Here is a 20,779-nt window from a genome sequence, read left to right on the forward strand (position 1 = left end):
TAGAGACGGACAGGCCGGGCGTCCCGGTGAAGGGCGGCCGCGCTGCACAGGCACAGAACATCCCGGGCTGGAAGGGACACACAAAGATCATCCAGTCCAACTCCCGGCCCTGCACAGACACCCCAACAATCCCACCCTGTCCCTCAGAGCGTTGTCCAAACCCTCGAGCTCTGGGAGCCTTGGGGCCGTGCCCACTGCCCTGGGGAGCCTGGGCAGTGCCAACCACCCTCTGGGGGAAGAACCTTCTCCTGGAATCCAACCTAAACCTGCCCTGGCACAGCTCCAGCTGCTCCCTGGGTCCTGTCACTGATCCCCCCAGACACCTGCCCCTCCATTTCCCCTCACAATGAAGTTGTACCTGCAATGAGGTCTCCTCTCAGTCCCCTCAGCCGCTCCACCCACACCTTCCCCTCAAGGCCCTTCACAGGTCCCAGCTCTGAAGGGGGAAAAAGGCTTCAAACATCATGTTTAACACCATTAAAAAAGGCACAAATGGAAAAGCTCTTCCCAAATATTTGTGCTGGAAGTAAGCTGTGCTTTTAAGCTTGTCTCAGCTATGGTTGGGCTCTCTTCACTGTTCCATTTCTCTCTCCCCAGATTTAACCACGGTAATGAATTCTGTGGAGTAACAGTGAATATTTCATCTTGACAAACGTAAAAGGGATGTAATTTTTCCATCTCTCTTCCACTGTTTAGCACAGTCACTTAAGGATTGTTTTATGAGCCCAAGTGATAGGGATAGGAGGAACAACCCACCCTGTTACTTGGCACATGAAGACCTTTGAGGTCCTCTAGGACTTGTGGAGACCTGGTTATTTTTTCTTCAGAGGTCCCTCCCTTCCTATCAACTCTCTGTAGCACCAGTCCAGCCAGAGATGCATTGTTTGAAAGTTTCCTCCTTAAAGGAGCTAATGAGGAACTTGTGCAAAACCACTATAAATCACAGTGAGGGGCACAATCACAATTCAAGCATGGATGCCAATTCTCAGCAAATGCAGGTATTTTGAGGGATATCATGATACCTAAAGGGAGGCAGTAAGTCTTACAGCATAAGGACTGACAAATCTTCAAATGCCTCAAAAATGCTTCCAAAACTAAATTAACCAACAAGAGCAGCTCATACAATTGCAGCAACAGTGTGTTTGTAACTTCAATTTAACTGTTAATATATGAATAGGAACGGGTTCAGTCCTGGTAAAGTTAATGGAGTCATAGTGGTGACTTCAGATAGGACTGTAGTTTCATCACCTCACTGATAATTAAACTACAAAGGGTCTATTAGTGAAGCCTTTACCTATCTTCCATGAAAATGACTTTCTGTGGAAGCTGGAGAAGAGGAATGAAGAGTGAAAAATGCTTTTAGTTTGACTTTCACAAGCAGAGAAAGGTTGGTTATTTTTAAATTCAGGTATCGTTTTGGTAAAAGCTACTTCAAATTCTTTCCTCTGGTAATAGGCTTATTCCATACTCAGTGACATCAATGGGATTGCTCACAGAGCGTCACCTAAAAATGGTAACTCTTTATAGGGTTTAAGGAATCAAGGGCCAGTGAATTTTAAAAATTCTATTAGAGAGAGGAAGGAAAAAGGATTTAATTATGTTAATTCAGAAACTCTATTAGTTCCCAATATAGCTTATTAACCCTCTATCAAATTAAGACTAATTCTGTCAGGATTGGTAACAAAGCTTAAAGAACAGGAACAAAAATCCCACAGAATTCCTGATTTTCCATCAGATTTAGGCAGAACAAAAAACTGTTCACTTTCTCTTGGTTTCTCTCTTACCAAGGCCCAGACTCCTCCAAAGGGCTGGAGTTCCCTCCCCTCATTCTCAGAAGACACCAGCAGTCTACACATTTGACTAACATTTTAGAAGTGAGCTAGAGCACTGTACGTACAGAGGAATGCTAATTTAGGAAAGCAAATCTCAGAAAATGTTTCAGAGTAGCAGCACAAGTGTCCCAGTTCTCAAAAATAGCATCAGCACTGTTTGACAGTTTTGCCTCCTATACAGCGAGTGAAGCTTTTGCTGCTCATCGTCTCCATAAAAAACCCATGTCAATTTTTACTCAGCTGTTTCCTGTTTTAGCTTAAGAGGAATGTGATCAGTTTTGTTCAGTAAGACATTAACAGAAATCAGTTATTTTTGCCTCACAATGAGGTATACACACCGTCTGCTGTCTTTGCTGTAAGCTCCTACATCACACTGATGTCAAACATGACCTCGAGTACCAGTCATCAGCTGGGGTCTGGTGTGAACAAACGGGATCTGAATCCAGTTATCAGCCCTTTCTTTTTCTCCAGCACAACACCAGCCTGGAAACTTTACCTGATCAAAGACAGCCCTGCTCACTACCAGGCTGTTTCTCAATGCTTCCCATGCTCCTTCCAAGCCTGCACACCACCATCTCTGCTGTGAGCGGGGTCCCTGAAGCCAAAGATGTCCATAAACACTTGTTTATGCTCAAGAACTCAGCTCCTGCTCAGATCACGAGGAGCTCATGGTTCAGGTCACCAGGGAAGGCTGAAGCTGGGCTCAAATGCTGCAGGGTTTGTCTCAGCTGCCAAGGCAAATGACACTAATGAAGAGCATAGTATGGCCAAAGCAAAACACAAATCTACACTTTTGAGTTCTAAAACACTATCAGTAACAGTATTTCATATACTACACGTGAATTACAAGGTACTGCTGCAAGTGGTGAAGATTATTAAAATTGAAACCATATTATATTTTTTATGAAGAACTAATCTCAGGTATGCAGGATATTTGATTTTTAAGTGAAAGGTAAGAATTGTATCGTGAGAACTGTTGAAGAATACCCCTTGGATACTGTTTTTGTGAAGGGGAAGGCAGACATCACAGCTATATGAAATGTGAGAACTCTTCAGAAGGCTGCACTAAGCTGATGAATCCTTATTGCCTTCAGCAAGAAATCAACTAATAGCATGAAGGAACTATTTACATAGACTGGGGATTTTTTTTGTGTAAACTGCAGTGATGTGTCCACAAGATAACACAGTATCTCATTCCCATCAGAAGCACTGCTCTACAAGGATATGAAGTCAAGAGAGACTTATTCCTGAGTATCATATTGTAAAGTAGAATCGACAACTGCATTTATAGTATTTAGGACATAGCTTATCTTCTCTTCTACTCTCTAGACCCCTGACATTGAAGTAGAAGGCAAACATAGCTCAATAAAGTCCCACTGCAGTAAAAGGATACCTGACCAAGTCACTCCATCTCATGGGTTTCCCACAGGGCAGCCAGGCCACAGTCACTGACTGTCCTTGTGCTCTCAGGCCTGTGCAAAAACAAGGTCTAAAAGCCAAGTCCTGACAGATCTGTTTATACCCAGTAGCATAACCATGTATCCCAAATGCACAGGGGGATCAGAACTGTAGTTACATTTTTATGAAAAGCCTCCCAGAATCATATTGGAAGTGGTTTTTCTAAGAGATTCTGGTGTGCATAGTTCACACCATCAAAACAGAGAAACAAGATTGTCCTACCTGAACACTCAACAGTGTTCACACAGCAATGAATGATGCACCTTGAATAAACCAGAACTACTCTCAAACTTATTTGGGCATTTAGGGCATTACAGAGCTAAAAAGCAACATGACACCAGTGCTAAGAAGACAGAGTTTCAAATGTCCAAACCAGTTCTCCTGTTTTAATACAGTTTTAATGAACATCAGTCCAAGAGATCACTTGATAGTATGAGGTACATTCCTTGACCACATATGGCTGTGCTTAAGGAAAAGGACAAACATATACTTAAATTAAATAGTGTAATTTAATTTAGTAGCATTTTAATTATCATCAAGTTAAAAAAAAATTATAATTAACTATTAACGTTAATGACTCGAAACCTTTCAGAAAGCACGAATCCAAAAGGAAATATCCACAGGTGGTCACAGACTTGTAGTTTTCCCACCAGAGCTGCCACCTGCACCAGTCTCTTAAAGGACTATTTGTTCAGTGAAGGAATTGGTCTTCAGTCTGTAACTGAAGTCTTGGTTCTGCTACTTTGCATGGTCTTCTAAGAGATACACAATCAACTCGTAGGTGGACAACACAATGGCTGTGTTTGGGATCTGCCGGATGAGCTGGGCAAAGAGTCCTCTGTAGAAGGCCAAGTAACCTTCCTCCCGGGCCACCAGCCGAGCTGTCTGGATGAAAGCCTTGTACTTGGTGCCCTCCTCCCGCAGCCGAGTCCGTATGACCTCTGCAGAGCAGGGAAACAGTGTCAACAGAGCAAACCTTCCACCCTTACGGCTTCCAACAGCTCTTACAACTACAGAAATGGTTCTCTGATAAGTGTTACTCCCACATTCTCCTAGGAAAGCTGCACACAGCAGGACCATTGTGCTAGGAGTGCACACTTGGCTTTGCTACTTCACTAATACATACTCATAATAATTCTTTCAGCTCGAGTTCTCTCCAGTCTGTCACAGTTCACACCTATGCTTTAAAAGACAATAAGCACTGAAGAGACACTGCTTTGTGTTAAACTACTGATTCCATTTAAAGCCATGTTCAGCAGGCCAAGAGACACAGGTCTGCTGCATGAGGAATGATCCTTCATTTTAAGAAACATGCCACTACCAGGAAAGGCCTTGTATGCAAACCCCAGGGACAGGAAAACCTTCCTGTACCAACAGCCTGCCAGTACATCCAGCCATGGAATCCTGGACACACCGCCCTTCAGGCAAGAGGAAAAGTTAAAGAGTTCTTCATGTGGAATAAATGAATTGTTTGCTCATTGAAGCTACTACAGATCTAAATGCTTTACTGATGCTACATAATCAATATTGCTCTCTATACAACCATGGCACCGTTCACAGCTATCCAAAAAGAATAACACTGCTCAGCCCACAAGTGTTTCTTTCCCACAACTTGATCACAGAATCCCAAAGGCTGTGGGGACTTAGCTACATGAGGCTACTAGTAAAAACAGAAACATTAGGCAAGCCATTTCTTTTTGGTGTTTTTTGGGTTGTTTTTAAACCAGCAAGTCCCAAGCACCAACCACGTGTCTCCCTAGGAACGGTGGGACCAGTACTGAAAATGCCAATGCACAACAACACGCAGTTGGCCGTTCAAAGAACTAGGAATTTTCATCCCTAAACCCCATCATTTGTCTTGGATTACAGGTAACAGCTGCTCTACAGTTCTCATAAATGGAAGAGCTGACATACCGTGTGGATAAGCAATACAAGAGGCACAGCCCTTGGAAACAGCAGCAGCAAACATCAGTCCAAAGAAGTTTGTCGAGCTCCTTTCAGTCCCATTAGAAGAAGGGGGTGGTTGGACTTCCTTTAGGTGCTTTTTCAAACTTTCATAAATAGCAAAGCAGATAATGGTCTCAGAAATCCCTGCATAGGAGGCAGTCAGGCCCCTATAAAAGCCACGGATCCCTTCTGTTTGGTACACATGTCTAGCACACTGCAAAGCATTCATCGGTTTGGAGCCCCTGACTCTAAAAAATAAACAGAACAGAGCATATTATAAATAAAGAAAAGAATTAATATTCAAAAAACACCCACCCTTATGGCTTTCAGTAGTTTTTATAACTACAGAAATGGTTCTCTGATAAGTGTTACTCCCATTCTCCTAGGAAAGCTGCACACAGCAGGACTATCGTGCTAGGAGTGCACACTTGGCTTTGCTACTTCACTAATACATACTCATAATAATTCTTTCAGCTCGAGTTCTCTCCAGTCTGTCACAGTTCACACCTATGCTTTAAAAGACAATAAGCACTGAAGAGACACTGCTTTGTGTTAAACTACTGATTCCATTTAAAGCCATGTTCAGCAGGCCAAGAGACAGAGGTCTGTTGCATGAGGAATGATCCTTCAGGCAGCACTCTGTTCAAAGGTGCCACTCTGTGAAGTGCTGGAATTAAGTCTTATAAATTATTTATAAAGTTGTCGTGCCTTATAAGATCCTTCTTATTTGACCTAGCATGTCCTTCCTTGCAGGAGGGAATTTCCATTCTAAGCAGAGTCCCTTATTGCTGCGATATCCATCAGTGACTGTGAATCACTTGGCTAAAAGATACTGCTGTCAAATTCCCTCTCTGTCTTCAGGAGCTGTGCTTAACAGCAACACAATGCTGAAGGAGGCAAAACAACATTAAACCACTGCAACAGATTCTTAGTGTCTCCAGGGTGTTTGATGAAACTACACTAATGTGGCTTCTTTACAATTTAAACTCATCATCTCTCTGTTTACATGAGCATCAGCACCCTTGGCCTGCTGCAGTAACACACCTGTATGACCTGGATTCAGTACAAGTGATCTTTCCATAGCCTCTGTTACTGCTGTATCAAAACATTTCAGTCCTTATTACATTTATCCTCAACATGACCCCTGAATTACAGAGGATTCTGTATGCAGGAATTTGGGAGAAAAATAATGCTGTGCTCAACTAAAGATTTACAGTGAAACCAGAGACTGAACCAAACAGCTCTCAAGGCAACTTCCACATCCTTCTCAACAGGATCTGTGCATCCAACTGACACAGGACACACAGAACCAGAACTTTTAGTCTGACCAGATGGAAATATGGTGGCTCAAAATGTGGAACTGGGAGTCAGGGAAACAACTGGGCAAGCTCTATTGAAGTACAAAGAGCCATAAGCAAAGACATGGAAGTTCAGTTTTCCAGAGGCTCCCTTAGCCATGCAGTGGCATCCAATCTCTCTCAGTCAGTCACTTACTTCCGTTCCAGTTGCATTCTCGTTTTCACCATCCATATAGGATTCATCAGGGAATTTGTGATAAAGGCTGGAGAAAAGAAAAGAAAACCAAACGTGTAGCTGAATCCAGGCTGGTGGATTGTCATGACCTTTATCCCCCTGTGCAGTGATGCAGTTCCAGTCATCAGCTCTGGCTAGAGGTGTCAAAAGCCCCCCAGGTTCACAGCTTACAATCTCATGTTAAACTTCAGGAGGCATCAACCAGTGGATCCTTCCTTTTTGCACCTATTTTAACATGTATGTCACGTTCCTAAAGGCTGCTGCAGACAACATACCTTCCTTACTGCCTGGGTTTTGGAATCCCAGCTCCAAGCAAAGCCGTGGGAACACACTCCTGTGCTGGACTTGTGTTCCCCAGGGCTGTAGGTGGTGCCCTTGAGCCGCTCATTAACAGAACCCACCCCTAATTAGGGGTTCCTTTGGGAACGGTTATTTTTAGTGACTGCTCTGATGACTGATGATTGAACTAGCAGAGCTCTTCTGCAGTATTTTTCCTACAAGAACAAACCATTTTCCCCAGCCTGGTAGGAAAAATACAGCATCCTGAAACAATGTGGCTAAAACAGTATTAGAAGTTTGCTGGTGTCCACTAATAATTTTTTTCATGCCTTCAGAGGCATTACCAGAGCACTGCAGCTGGAAAAACATTCCAAATTAGTAAAGAGCAATCTAGAAATATTTCAAGGTTGAACAGAAAAACAGTTCCTCCACAGACAAAGTCAATTCAGGAGCTTGCAAACTGCTGTTTTCTGGCACGTACCACCTCAGACTCAGTGCACATTTTCAGAACATGCCACACACTGGCCTTTGTACTTGTTTATGTACCACAATCACCCAGAGGTGTCAGCCAGGACTGGTTAGCCCAGGTCCTGCACGGACAGACAGCCCAGTCTCCACCTTATGATCCATTCTTTTAATTTCTGAACTATTCAGAGGGCCAGAAGGAGTCTTGTAGCAACGACAGCTTGGAATAAATACTTTAAAGAATTAAGGTGCATCTCAGAGCCACTGTCTCAGACAGCAATGCACTGCCTGCTGAGGGCTGGACACAGGTACTGCTGCAGACCATGGGGAAGGTGAATTATAAACACAAACCTGCAGAACCTGCAGAACAGACATGCACAATGTTGCTGTTGGGCACAAACATGCTGTTGAATTGCTCTTTGGCTTTGGAGTAGCATCCAAAGTAGACAGCTCTGTGGGGAAAAAAAAGAAAAGCAGTGTAATACAATATCAAATGAGACAATTACTGTTCTGTTCTTCTCCCCACCCCTGAAAACCAAACCTCTCTCCAAAGAGGCCTCCACGTGACCACTTCCATCTACAAGGACACAGGAGGTTTTGTTTGGTTTTGGGTTTTTTTTTTTTTTCCCTATTTGACTTGACACCTACAGAGTAAAAATATTTTACTATGGGAGGCAAGATGGTCTTGCAGACAAAGCAAGTTAGACCTGATACCTACACCAGCTCTGGCACTATACACTCTTTGTCAACTTGGGACTGTCACTTTCCCACCTGGAGCCCATGTTTTCCCTAAATTTGTGCAGCACTCTAACTGCATCAGCAGCACTTCATGCTTTAAACATTTAAGGCTGGACTGAAATAAAAGTTTTATCTACGAAATGCACAGGAATGGAGAAAGTTCAGTTGATCTGCAACAATCAATGGGCTGAGTAAGAAGCTGCCTGAATTAAGTAAGCTCAGCTCACAGCTAAGGGAACTGCTAGAAAAAGGTGGATAATGGTGGTTACAATTTGAGAATTTCCATGAAGTACCTTATTTCAATCTTATGGATGAATGTGAAGGAACACAAAAGAGAGCATGAGTGAGTTGCATGGTCAAGCATGGATTGGATTCAGATCTCTGCTGCTGTAAAGGTTACCTGCACAGAAACAGGACTCCCTGCTTCCAGAGGGGAACATCCCACCTACTAGGCAAGAGGTCAGGCAAGATGTTCACCACCCTTGAAGTTCCCTTTTAACTGGTTCAATTTTAGGCACAAAACATCTGCCAATTTTCCAGTGGCCAATGAGTTTTAACATTTCTTAGACAGAAAGATCTTCAGCCCTGTCAAGACTGGGACAGCCACAGGCACACACAGAAGCCCTTTTGGTGCCTGTAAGACTTCCAAATGCAAGCAAATTTGTAGCTGCTTTTGTTGTTGCTGTTAAAAGAGGGACACACATTCCCTTCTGGGGTTGTGTGGCAGCAATGACACTCCTTCCCCCTCAGCTGCAGTGTTTCATTGGAGAAGAATTCAGACAATCAAGGAGCAGACAGGCCCCCTGGCATCCAGCTCCCACTCACTGCTGGGCACTGTTAAGTATTCAAGAGAAGCAGTATATTACAATAATGCAATTATTAGTCCTACAGACTTTTCTGCACTACTTTCTCTTGCTTTCTCAAGCACATAAGTGGCTCTTGCAATGACTTGGAATTTAAGTGCTGTATTTACTCTGCACCTTACAGTGTTACACAAGTGTAAACCAGATTTCTACCAGTCTTTCTTGGTGTGCACACTGAGCAGTACCTCTACAAATCTCACTTTACAGATGGGATAACTTCATGGCCTACTATTTTGAACCACAAATGCACTGTTAACATTTGTGTTGGCATCTCAAATGTTACTTTTAGCAATAGTTTAACTATTTACCTTGATGGTGCAACTCCAACCAAGTTTGGACCCAGCCCTCGGAAGAGTGACCTTGGTCCTTCTTTTTCCAGAATCGACCTTAAAATAAAAACAAAGACAGTATTTAGGTTAAAAGTTACATTTCTTGTTCTGTCAGGCAGAGAGTCAAAAGAACTATATAAAAGCAATGAGTATTACTGTGAAGCTATAAAGATTTTAAGCTACGTGATATCCTTCAAAATTAGTAGAATTATACACTACTGAATAAAAGCCACTGTACCATAAAATTCAATGCACTACAGGCAAATGGGTGGCATATGGCACCAGGTTATAATTTCCATTCATTGAAAGCTGTCAGGAATTGATTCAAAGTTTCCTGGAGAATCCAGTGATAGTTGAGTCTGATGAAGAAAGGATATCTTTGGCATTCTCTGCATCTAAGCAATTCAGGAGTTTGCCTCCTGTACAGAGACATGAAAAAAGAAATGCTTTTCCCTTTCACAATGACCCAGTGATGACACAAAGGTGAAATGTGGCAGCCATACCACAAGCTATGTGAGTGCACAGAGACAGCAGCTCTCCGAACTGAACTCCCCATGTGAAAACCATGCAAGAAAATCCAGATAATTCCAGGCTCCATGGGTAGTCAGTGCACTCCCTGGAACTGCCAGTTTTCATAATTTGCTCTCTAGGTCATTAGCACTGTTGAGAGTGTTCCCCACAGACTTCAAACCCAAGCTCATTAGACAGGAGGAGATACATGAGCTTCTGAAACACTTTTTTTCTGCAGCAGAGTTGAACTTTCTGTATAAACTCCAGGGCTGAGTGTCTCCAAGGAGACAGATCCACCAACTACTTGTTCTTTGTCACTTAACAGTCACGACTGCAGATTCCAGCTGGGCTAACTCATCAGAATCTTAAATGGATTAGACAAAAACAGCCTGTCCTTCTGGAATGAACTTCTATCAGCAGCAGGCTTAACCTGCCTCCCTGGGTACCTGTTTTCCTTCTATTTACAGCAGTTAAGGGGCTTTCATACTTAACACCTTTAACCCTTACAGAGCAATTTTACAGGTAGGGCTCTAAAGGCTGCTTCCACAGTCATATAATTTTCCCAAACCTGGAAGCCCAAGTCATACTCAGTTTGGCAATGAATGCACAGTCAGGATTGAGAAAGGGCTGGAAGAGTAAAAGCAAGAGACTGAACTTCACTTCTTTCTTCATACATTTTTATTTTCTTAGGTTAATCAACAGCATTATCTGCTCTTCATAGATGCTGCCTGCAGGGGAATGACAGCAGAAGTATTTTGCTCTTACTTCTCAATCCTCTAAAGTAATCAGCTTGAAAACTTGGCAATACACATAGCTAAGCAATTCCTGAAGTGAAATGAAATCAAGATCACAATCACCATATTTAACAAGTTTAATAAATATATTAAAAGGTTGACCCAATTTTAAACCATTTCCTCTCCCCCTAAAAAAATGAGACAGCCCCAGAAAAAGATGGGCCCAGAGGATGAATTAAGAACCCTTTGCCCTAAAGTTTTCACCTCCTTTAGTTACAGCTGCCTAAAGTCAAATGCTGCAAGGTGAAAAGACAGCAAGGGAAAGGAAATGCAAATCAAAGGCAACTGGCACTACCTCACGCATTCAGTCACGAACTGCTCTAGACTCACCTCTGAGTAGACAAAGAAATGTTTGGCAGGGGAAAGCAGGCTGTTTACAATACAGAAACTCAAGTGCCAGAATGACTCCCAGGCAGAGAGCTCTGCAGAGAATTTGAATTAGCACTCCACTGTTATATAACTGTGCAGCTTCTCCCCAGGCAGGCTGCCAGGCCTGCTGGCCTTACATAAAATCATTCAACTTGCATTGCCACCCGGTGTTTTCTTTGGCATTCCTGCTACCTGATCTCAACAGGGCCTCTCTGCATCACCCTGGGGTGCCCAGGGAGCCAAAAGAACTCAATCCTTTTGCAGGAGGTCTGACCCATATGTCGATGGTGCTCTGGTATTAAACACAGTGGTAGGGACTGGGATGTCAGAGTTGCTGGTAGAATTTGTCAGCAGCTGTAAGATAAGTAATTTCACATTTGCTCTTCTTCATGAACACACAGCTGAAAGGGCACAGCCAGAGCAGCAAGTGCTGCAGCCTGAGCCACTCAGAAGGCTTTTAACAGAGACTGTAATACTGGTGTAGACAGGACTGATGGATAATAATAATCAGCAAAGACAACATCTAATAGCAGAGGAGAGCTCATTGTCAGCTACAGCCGAGAAGGTAAAAGCCTCCAAGTAGATATTACATTTTAGGGAGTGCTTTTGCAAAAAGTGTTCTCCCCCACTGCCATAAGTTTCAGTTTTAGATCATCCATACAGAAGTACAGCAAGCATGTCTTAAAATGTATGGGAACACAGAATTCTGGAGGTCACCTGGTTCAAAGCAGTGCCAGCTTCAAGGACAGACCAGGGGCAGACCTGCAGCACTAAGGGCAGGAATCACAAACCTGGTTACAGGGCTGGCCCATGGAGGTGAAGGAAAGGCTCTCACTTCTGTATTAGGCTGCAAAGAGAGAGTGCTTCCTGAGAGGGATTAAAAATTCCCTCCATCAAACAGGTAAATGGGCAGCAATAGCAACAAGTATCTCTACAAGTTACTCAAAGAAAATCGGGAACAGCTCCAGGAAAAAGAAAAAGACAACATGTATGACTTATGCAATCCTTCAATCCTTTACCAGGAAATGCCCTCAGTTAGTAAGGATTACATGTGCAATGCTCAAAGGACACAGCAAACACGATTATTCCAAAGGAGTGACAAAGATGACACTTTTCAGTGTTGAAAAAGAGAAAAAAGTCCTTTCTGACAGTTCCCACAAGCTAAGGTACATTAAGATCTTACAGTCTGTCCTGTGTATTGACCCCTAGGAAATCACAACTACCAAAAAGCCTAAATGTGAGGAGACAATTTAAAAATAACCCTCCAGGCTCTTATTCAATTTGGAAAGTTTCTAAGCCCTGGAAACAAATTCCCGTGGAAGTTCAAAGGAGCACTCAGGAGTCCTGAATACATCTGTGTTTTTAAAAGAACCATTTCTCTTTCTGTGGCTGAAGGCAGAAGCCCAACTGACACGAATCTTTCCAGTGCAAGTCCGGAGCAAAATTTGCATTCTGTGTTTGCACAGAGGAAGGGAAAACTCGGATCACTGGAGTCAAGGAACACTGAATGAGAGGAGCAGCAGCACTCACTTGAGGACACTGAAGAGCCCAGGTGACACAGATGTTGGCCTGACCATCCCTTCACCACTGATGGTCCCCAGCTGCACCTGTGGGTAGTAGACAGTCCGGAAGGCCAGCTTGGAAGATTGAAGCCTTGTCTTTATTACCTCTAAGGGACACGTAAAGATGGCACCAACTGTTCCCCCACATCTGCAAAATACAATTTAAACAGAAGACAGAGGTTGAAAACCAAATCACAGCACAGTGTGTCAATAAAACCTGCAGACTTGTCTCCAGTTGGTTCTACGTGTTGGACAAATCATTAAGAAACAGGGCAATTTTGGCAGGAGGCAAAGGAAAACTGTTCCCATGCCCTGGGGGGTTGTATAGAGGGAAGGAAGCTGCAAGGGTGAGAAAGAGGGTGAGAAAACAGAATAACAGGGCAGAAAGGCTACTAAGGAACAACCCACCCCACTCTGATAACAGAAGAACAGAAATAAAATACTATACACACACAATCCTATAATAGGCATATATTCATCTTAATACTGTCACACTGAGCCTCATAAAAAGGACACTTGGCCAAGAATATAAAGTGTATGAGTCCTAATTTTCATTTTAATCAGTGATCTGGAGAGTGACTGGTCAAACCCATTTCCCTCTCTGCTGCTGTTCCTCTGTCCTAATTGAATGTCCCCTCTGGCAAACTTCACAATTAAACATAATGCTGGGTTAGGCTAAAAGGTAATAAAATCTACATTTTATTACTCAAACACACCGGGATTTAACTAAATATTAGACTTAACTAAATACTTCAGGGGGTTTTTTTTAAGGGCATTTACTACAACTGAACTGATCAGGAAATATTTTCTTTGTTTACACAAGTGTCAAAGCACGTGACAATTTTCTTTACAAAACACCATGAGTCAACAACTTAACTCTCTTTGAAATTGTAATTTAAATAGTTTTCCATGAAAGGGAGATGAATTTAAAAAAATGATGAATTTAAAAAAATAATCCCACCTTTTTTCTTGTGTATAAAAAGCCCCACTGCTTGCTAAAGAACATTACCTGCACTAATTTGGGAACAGAGAACCATAGAAGGACATTAATGAATGTACTAGTGCATATTTCCTAAAGCCCCTTCTAGACATGAACTACTTTACTAGGAGAATCTTTTTTTATACACAAGGAAAAGGGCAATAAAAGAATGGCAAAAAGATCCCAGCTGTAGATACTGTCTTGGAATTGAAGGTTATAAAGGCTTTATCCAGTACAGCTTATTTTTGCTTGTTGAAACAGTATGTCTTGCATCAACAGAAACCACTCTTTGCCAAACCCCTGAAGTTTTTAACAGCCTGACCACCCTGGCTACACAACCACAGAAATGAAGGTCTTTATAAGGTTCAAAAGGACACCCCAGACCTCATGGCCAGGGAACACAACTTCCTCACCACAGTTTTCATGTTCTGCAAGATTCTGCCTGAGAATGACCCCAAACTGTGCTTTTCAGATGTTAAATGCATCCAACAGAAGAAACTGTTTTCACAGAGACAATATGATTTAACAGGACTGTTTCTTAAGTCCTTGCTCCTTCCTCTTCCCTGCTGAAAGGGATAAAAACCTAAACTTGGGACAAGCCACACATCCACAGTGACAGACACCATAAGAATGGACTTTGCCTTCTCCCTTTGGAGCACTTATGCTTTGAGTGCTGCCTGAAGTCAGGAGTCATCCATGGAACTGGGTCCAGAGCAGCTGAAACTGTGTCATTTGGCTCAGAAATGACTGTGCTCACAGACCTTATCAGGGCTGATTATTCTGTGTACTGACCCAGGGCTCGGAGCAGAGGTCTCTGTGTCAACAAGAGCCTCCAGTTCAGCGTTGTTGTTTTGTCAGATATTAGACCTTGGGGGAAAAGGTCGGTCAGGAATGGCTTCTCCAGCAAAACCTTTCCTGTTCCACACATAACTCCGAGCAGAAAGTGTTTTGAGGATCCCCCTTCCAGGTCCTCACTGATTCCTTCCCTAAGATGTATATCCAACACAGATATAAGTACATACAATTAACACCTGACTAATCAGAGCAATTGTAAGTCTGTGGGAACTTGATGAAGAGAATCTGATTGCCTTAATTCCCAATTCATTCCTCTACCAATGCTACACTACTGGGTATCCTGTCTTCAGTCCTCATTTATTTCACATTTATCACCATTACAACAATACTTTGTCAGTAACAATTCATAAATTCAGAGCACTGAAACTCTATTTGCTATTTTCTGAACCACCAGCTGCTCAGTCTAGTGACATCTTGCCATACAGCTTTTTAGCCTCTCTGGCATATTCCCTCCTGCATCAGCTGTCTTCTTGCCTTCCTACTCCACTCCTTGCCTTTCATCCTTTTAGACTGATAATCCAGTTAATTTATGCAGCCTTTAATATTTAAGTACTTCTGGCAATGCACATGTAATCCTCTGATATTCAGCACAATGAGTGAATATTTGCAACACCATTTTTAACAGCTCAGAGTTTATGCTGTCAGTGTGACATTTAAGAAAAAAAACATTATCTAACAGAGTAATTCTCAAAGTGTCACCAGGGTGCACACACTATGTCTCAAATATAAATATACTGCAGATAGTTCAAGTAAGGACTTTGATGTATTGGGCAGTTTTTTCAGATGAGATTATTTTCCTCTGCATGGGAATTCTACACATCCCTCCCTGGTGTTGCTCCAGTCCCTGGGAACATGCCTGAAAAACAACACACTGTGCACAAGAGAAACACTCTGTATTCCTGGGGTGTTCCAAATGCCTGACTCTGGGAAGAAAGGACAAACAACCTCAGCTACATAAACAGCCACAGACCCCAAAAGGTTCAGGGCTATGCAGGAAGATAAACTTGATTTGGGAAAATCTTATGCTGCAATCAAGGCAAAGCCTCAAGTCTTCATACTGCTGTGAGTCAGGGATTTTTTTAATCCATCAGTGCAGAACAATAGTTCCAGAGATGTTAAGCAGTGTTTACTGCAACAGCCTCTTGCAAAAATCCCACAACAGTGCCTGAATCTGTCCTTAGTGAAAAAACAGAAACTTCCCTAGAAACATAACACAAAGGCAGAGTATTTTCAACAGGTCAAACACGGTGATATATGGAGAAACAGAATGTATTCTACATTGACAGCTGCAGAAAAATAATTTACTTCCATAAAAGAGAACACTTTAAAAAACACACAGAAGATTCACATCTCAAAATCCAACTCCCATTTCTCCCTTGCTGCCAGCTTTCTGTCTGTACAAAGTCCACCCCCAATGTATCCATGACTTGCACTTGAAATAAACCCTCAGCACCCACCAGAACAATTGATAGAGATGCCAAGAATCTTAATTAAGACTTACTTCATCAGTCCTAGATTTAATCACTGAGCAATATTCTCAGTACAAATAACAAGACAATGCTGAACGTTAAAGGGAGCCCTGCAAAACAAAGATCTTTCAGTAGATTATCCCTGACTTCACCAAGATCACAAGCAATGATGATGGAGCTGCCTGGTTAGAGAAATCACAGCTTATAACCAGCCTGACACATTTTGCAGTGGGAGTATATGAAGTTCTGTTTTTCCAAACGATGCCACCTGGTCTAACCTGACGTGCACAGCAGAAACAGTGAGGCAGGTTCTACCTTGGAGATTTCATCACTGCACTGTCAATACTGTAAAGAAAACAATCTGCTGCATTCTCAAAAGCCACAGGAAACTGAGTATCACAGCAACAGATTGTTCCTAATGAATTTTAAGATATTGGTCATTCAATGAATTTCCAGCTTTGACTGAGACAATCCACCTGTGCCCAGGGAGACAGATACCACTGTGCCCTCGATTCAAAGCAGCTGGGTGTCACCCACCTTCCCACATTAATGCTTCCAACTTTTATACAGGTGGCTTAAACAAGCTTTGGTATCTAAGGCTGCTTTTCAGAGCCACAGGAGCAAGGGAGCTGTGGAATTAGGCTTCAATTCCAAGATGGAAAACAGCCAAGTCACAAACATGGCTCCATTCAAACACTGCCCCCAGTCTGCACCAAACTACTCCAGAACACACATCACACAGTGCCTGTATGAACTCGGGATTAAAAGTTTCTGCTCAGGTTTTGTTCTTTGCCAGTTCTAGGAAGGGCACTGCAGCCTCCCAGTACCACTTCTTAGGAAATCCTTGTAGTAAACAGCATTACTCCAGCTGGAAAGACAACATGGAGTAACCTCTGCTGCAGCGGCTTTTCCTAAACAAAAACAAGCAACAACTGCCCTGACCTGAGCAGGGAAACAGGAACCCAGGCTTGTAAACAGCCTTCTATCTGTTGTGCAACTTGGGCATCCTTGTCCCTGCTGCCTCCAAAACCTTCCCTTGTCCCTGCTGCCTCCAAAACCTTCCCAGCCCTCAGAGCCATGTTCCCATCAGAACTCCAAGACCCTTTGGTTTGCTGTTACCACTGGCAGCCTTAAAAGGAACTAACAGAAACTAAGGGGCCAATGAGTCCGTGTGCCTTGAATAACCTGGTTAATAGGAAACCATCTCTTTCAACAACTGCAGAGCACTTTGCAACATTCAAGTGCATTTCATCACCCTCAGGCTCCGAAGTACTAAACACTTCTGTTCTGTTCTGGCCACTGAGATTATCTGAGGCTGGCCTGGTTTGTGCACACATAAAGATAGTGTATTACATTTTAATCTCACACCACCTTCCCAGAAAGCCATGGTAGTAGCAATAACGTCTCTATTCAAATTATTTCAAGTGAATGAGCTGCTTTATCCACAGAAAACACTTTACAAGTGAACAAAGGTTGGTATCTTACACGACTTATAAAGTATTCTGAACTTCCAGCATTTTCTTTGGCTGTATGGGTAATTTTATCCAAGGTCCTGGTTCTGCAAGCAGCTTTATGTCACAGTACAACCCATTTGCTGTAACAGGGTTCTGTGAAATGAATTGCAAAGGTAAAGGTATGTGAAAGACTGAAGGAAAGATCTCAAGAGAGACTATTACTCAAGCACTAACACACTAATTCTTTCTAAAATTCCTTTGGGATGTAATAGATGCAGCAAAATATCACAGCTGAGCTCCTTTAATCAGACTTAATTGAGCAAACATTCTCTACCACTACTACTATTAAAAAGCAAAATGCTCAAGGCAGATATGACAGACAGCCTTTTCCTAATTTGATTAGGGTTTCCAGCTTGCCTGTCAGTGGGCTGGCCCAGCACCCCTTTAAACACATCACCCATTTCCCACAACATTTCTTACATGTCCCTACGTGGGCATTTTAATCACTCAGGCACCAGTTTCATGTTCCATGTCTTGTTCTATCCAGTGAGCCCCAAAAAGTGCATTTCTCACTTAAAAAGCAGATAATAGCATTAATAAATGTGCACACACAGAGAGAATATGGGAATTTAGGGCCTGAAACTGCACTGTATAGCAGGTTGGGTGTGTGTGGGGCCAGACACTTCAGCCTTGGCTGGTGCTGGAGGATCCTAAATCTGCTGTCTCATTTTCCCATCACAGAAATGATGGCACACCTTCCCTTGTCCCTTTAAATAACAAGAAATGCAGAACCAGCAATAGGTCCAGCACTGAACCTTTAAAGGCCCATTTACCCTAAAAGGGCATCTCTGTCCCCTGTGCTGCATCTTCATCACTGCTTCAGAACCAGATCAATCCTATCCCACCAGAGTGGTCAGGGGGGATATTCCCTGCTGGGTTCTCCCTGTAACCTCTCTCAAAACCAGACTGGACCTCGTGCCTTCCTGGGCCTGCTGCAGAAGGTGTTTCTGGGATCCCTGGAGAAGAGTACAACAAATCACTGGGGAAGATGCTGACCACCAAGTACTAGATTAAAACCCTAATGAGTATAAAATTCCTATTTATTTATAGTCTGATGAGTTACATGAGGACACCAGGAGCTCTGGATAGGCATTGTTAGTACCCAAACAAGTTCCATGTGTACATCCAGGTCCAGCTTCTGTCCCAGGTTCCAGGTACTGCTCTGATGCAAGTGGAGGAAGAGAGGACTCAGCACAAAGTGTTCAAGCCAGCAGAAGTGTCTCTGAAAAAACTGAGCTCTGTTTGGTTTAATATTATATTAAATGAACCTATTGCTCCAAGGACATGTCAGAGGAGACTGAACTCTCCTGTTAACAATCGAAAAAAAATCGGTCTGCTATTAAACAGATTTAAACTGACAACAGATTTCATGTTGGCTTCCCAACTACCGTCAGCTGACAAGCACTACGGAATATTCTATTACTTAGATAATTTAGGCTGCTAAAAACTTAAAATAAAATATTTCTGACAAGGGCAAAAGTGCACTTAATCTGTACGACAGATGATTAAAAATTAGTTTACAGCATAACATTTTCTTACTGGATTACTGTTAAAACAACTGTCGTAAGTCAACCAACAGATCTTTCTGGAAGGGATTTTGGCTGGTGGTTTGTGGGCTAGGGCTGTTACTTTAACACAACAAAACCAGTGCGTTTACAGGTCCTCGAAGCAAGAAGTGGCCTGGAATGCCAGGTCATTTGCACACAAGTACCAGGCCCTTCTCGAACTCCCCTTCCCCCCGCTGCTTTCCCCTCTCGGGAGCAGTCGCTTTTCAAGTGCCATCCCACGGCTCAGGCAGTTGCGGGCTCCGTGGAACGCCTCACGTTGCCTGCCACCTCCACAGAGACCACGGCAGCGCTGAGCCAACACCTTCCTTGCCCAGCCCGCGCCGCGGCCCCTCGGCAGACCCGCAGCCACCCGTGGGGCAGCGCTTCTTGGGCGACAGCGCTCGGCCCCTGCCCGGCCCCGCACGGGAGGGCGGATTTACGGGGCTCCATTTCCCCGCGCCCTGCCGGCTCCGGGCCTCACACACAGGGACCGTCACAGCGACCAGCGCTGCCGGCCTGACCTCGGGCGGCCCCGCGAGCCCTCCCTGCCCGGGGCGCCAAGGATGGATTTGCTATTCCTGGGCGGCCCGGCTCCTTCCAGGCGGCAGCGGGCACAGGGGGATCCCTCACGGCGGGGCACGGGGAGGGGGGGGGGGCAGAGCGTCCCATCCGCCCCTCACGCGCGGAGCCGCGCGGGGCCGGCGCGTCCCTCCCGGCGGGGCCCGCACTCACCCGCCGGCGAAGAGGTGCAGCAGCGTGTTCTCCTGCGGGCGCCCGCCATGGCCGCGCGGGGCTGGCGGTCTGAAGGGCGGTGATGAAGGGGGGCGGTGATGAAGGGGGCGGATGAAGGGAGGTGTGCGGGCGGTGTCCCCGGGCCGCGCTCGGGCCCCGCCGGGAGCTGCGGGCGGCGAACGGGCCGCGCGCGCGCACGTGACTCCCGGCGGGCGGGGCGGGGCCGGCCGCGCGGTGACGTCACCGAAGAAGGCACCGCCCCCCCGCGCTGACGTCACCGCACACACTCCCGCCTCGCCGTGACGTCACCGCGGGCGGAGGGACACGGGGTGACCCCTGTAAATGGAGTTTGCTAAAACTAAGGAATGAATGGAGCATTATGTGCAAATAGGATCTGAGGCAAAGTTACAGCTCTGGCCACCTGGTCCCCAAACCTCCTGGGAAGCTGAGGACCCCAAATGGTCATTGAGATTCTATAAAGTTACTTTTTTAACGACATTGAACAGATACCCAAGATCCAGGCAGCAATATGGATTTGCTGTTGGTAATATATCAAGGATGCTGGGCTTGTAAAATGGTAGATGAACAGTTTTCTCTACAGTGTAATCCCATTAGATCATATAAATGAATGTAAGAATAATAAAATCTGGAGAGGAGATGACTCAGAAGGGAGGTGGTAACCATTGTGGGTTATCAGAAGAACACAGATGACTCTACTAACACATCTCCTTTGTTTGCTCAAGATAGTGATTCAGCCACCTTGTTTATAGTGTCTCTCACCAGCCCAAAAGCCCTCTGACCTTATCACAATGACAAAAACTTCCACGTAGGCGTAAACATTGGGCAACACATCTGTGGCAGGTGATAACATCGACACAACCTGGCTGTAAGGGCCTCTTTGCTGAGGCTGCCAGCTCAGCACGACAGTGGCACACATGCACACTGCAAATATGTAAGGGTTCACAGGGAAAACTGGGCCAAATAGGCTCATTTGCACACACAAA

General features: G+C 44.1%; 1 protein-coding gene across 1 annotated transcript; it reads right to left on the minus strand.

Annotated features, from left to right (window-relative positions):
- Positions 1 to 3,647: 3,647 nt before the first annotated feature.
- Positions 3,648 to 20,646, minus strand: SLC25A33 (solute carrier family 25 member 33). Its single transcript, XM_018079488.2, has 8 exons — positions 20,576 to 20,646; positions 19,776 to 19,844; positions 12,648 to 12,827; positions 9,424 to 9,501; positions 7,866 to 7,966; positions 6,732 to 6,798; positions 5,205 to 5,485; positions 3,648 to 4,231 (listed from the first exon to the last, which is right to left on the minus strand). The coding sequence occupies exons 1-8, from the start codon at positions 20,644 to 20,646 to the stop codon at positions 4,029 to 4,031; spliced, it is 1,050 nt and encodes a 349-aa protein (XP_017934977.2). The 3' UTR covers positions 3,648 to 4,028.
- Between the last annotated feature and the right edge of the window lie 133 nt (positions 20,647 to 20,779).

The sequence above is a fragment of the Manacus vitellinus genome, unplaced genomic scaffold (genome assembly GCF_001715985.3).
Source record: "Manacus vitellinus isolate BGI_N305 unplaced genomic scaffold, ASM171598v3 scaffold_46_pilon, whole genome shotgun sequence".
NCBI classification, from domain to species: Eukaryota; Metazoa; Chordata; class Aves; order Passeriformes; family Pipridae; genus Manacus; species Manacus vitellinus.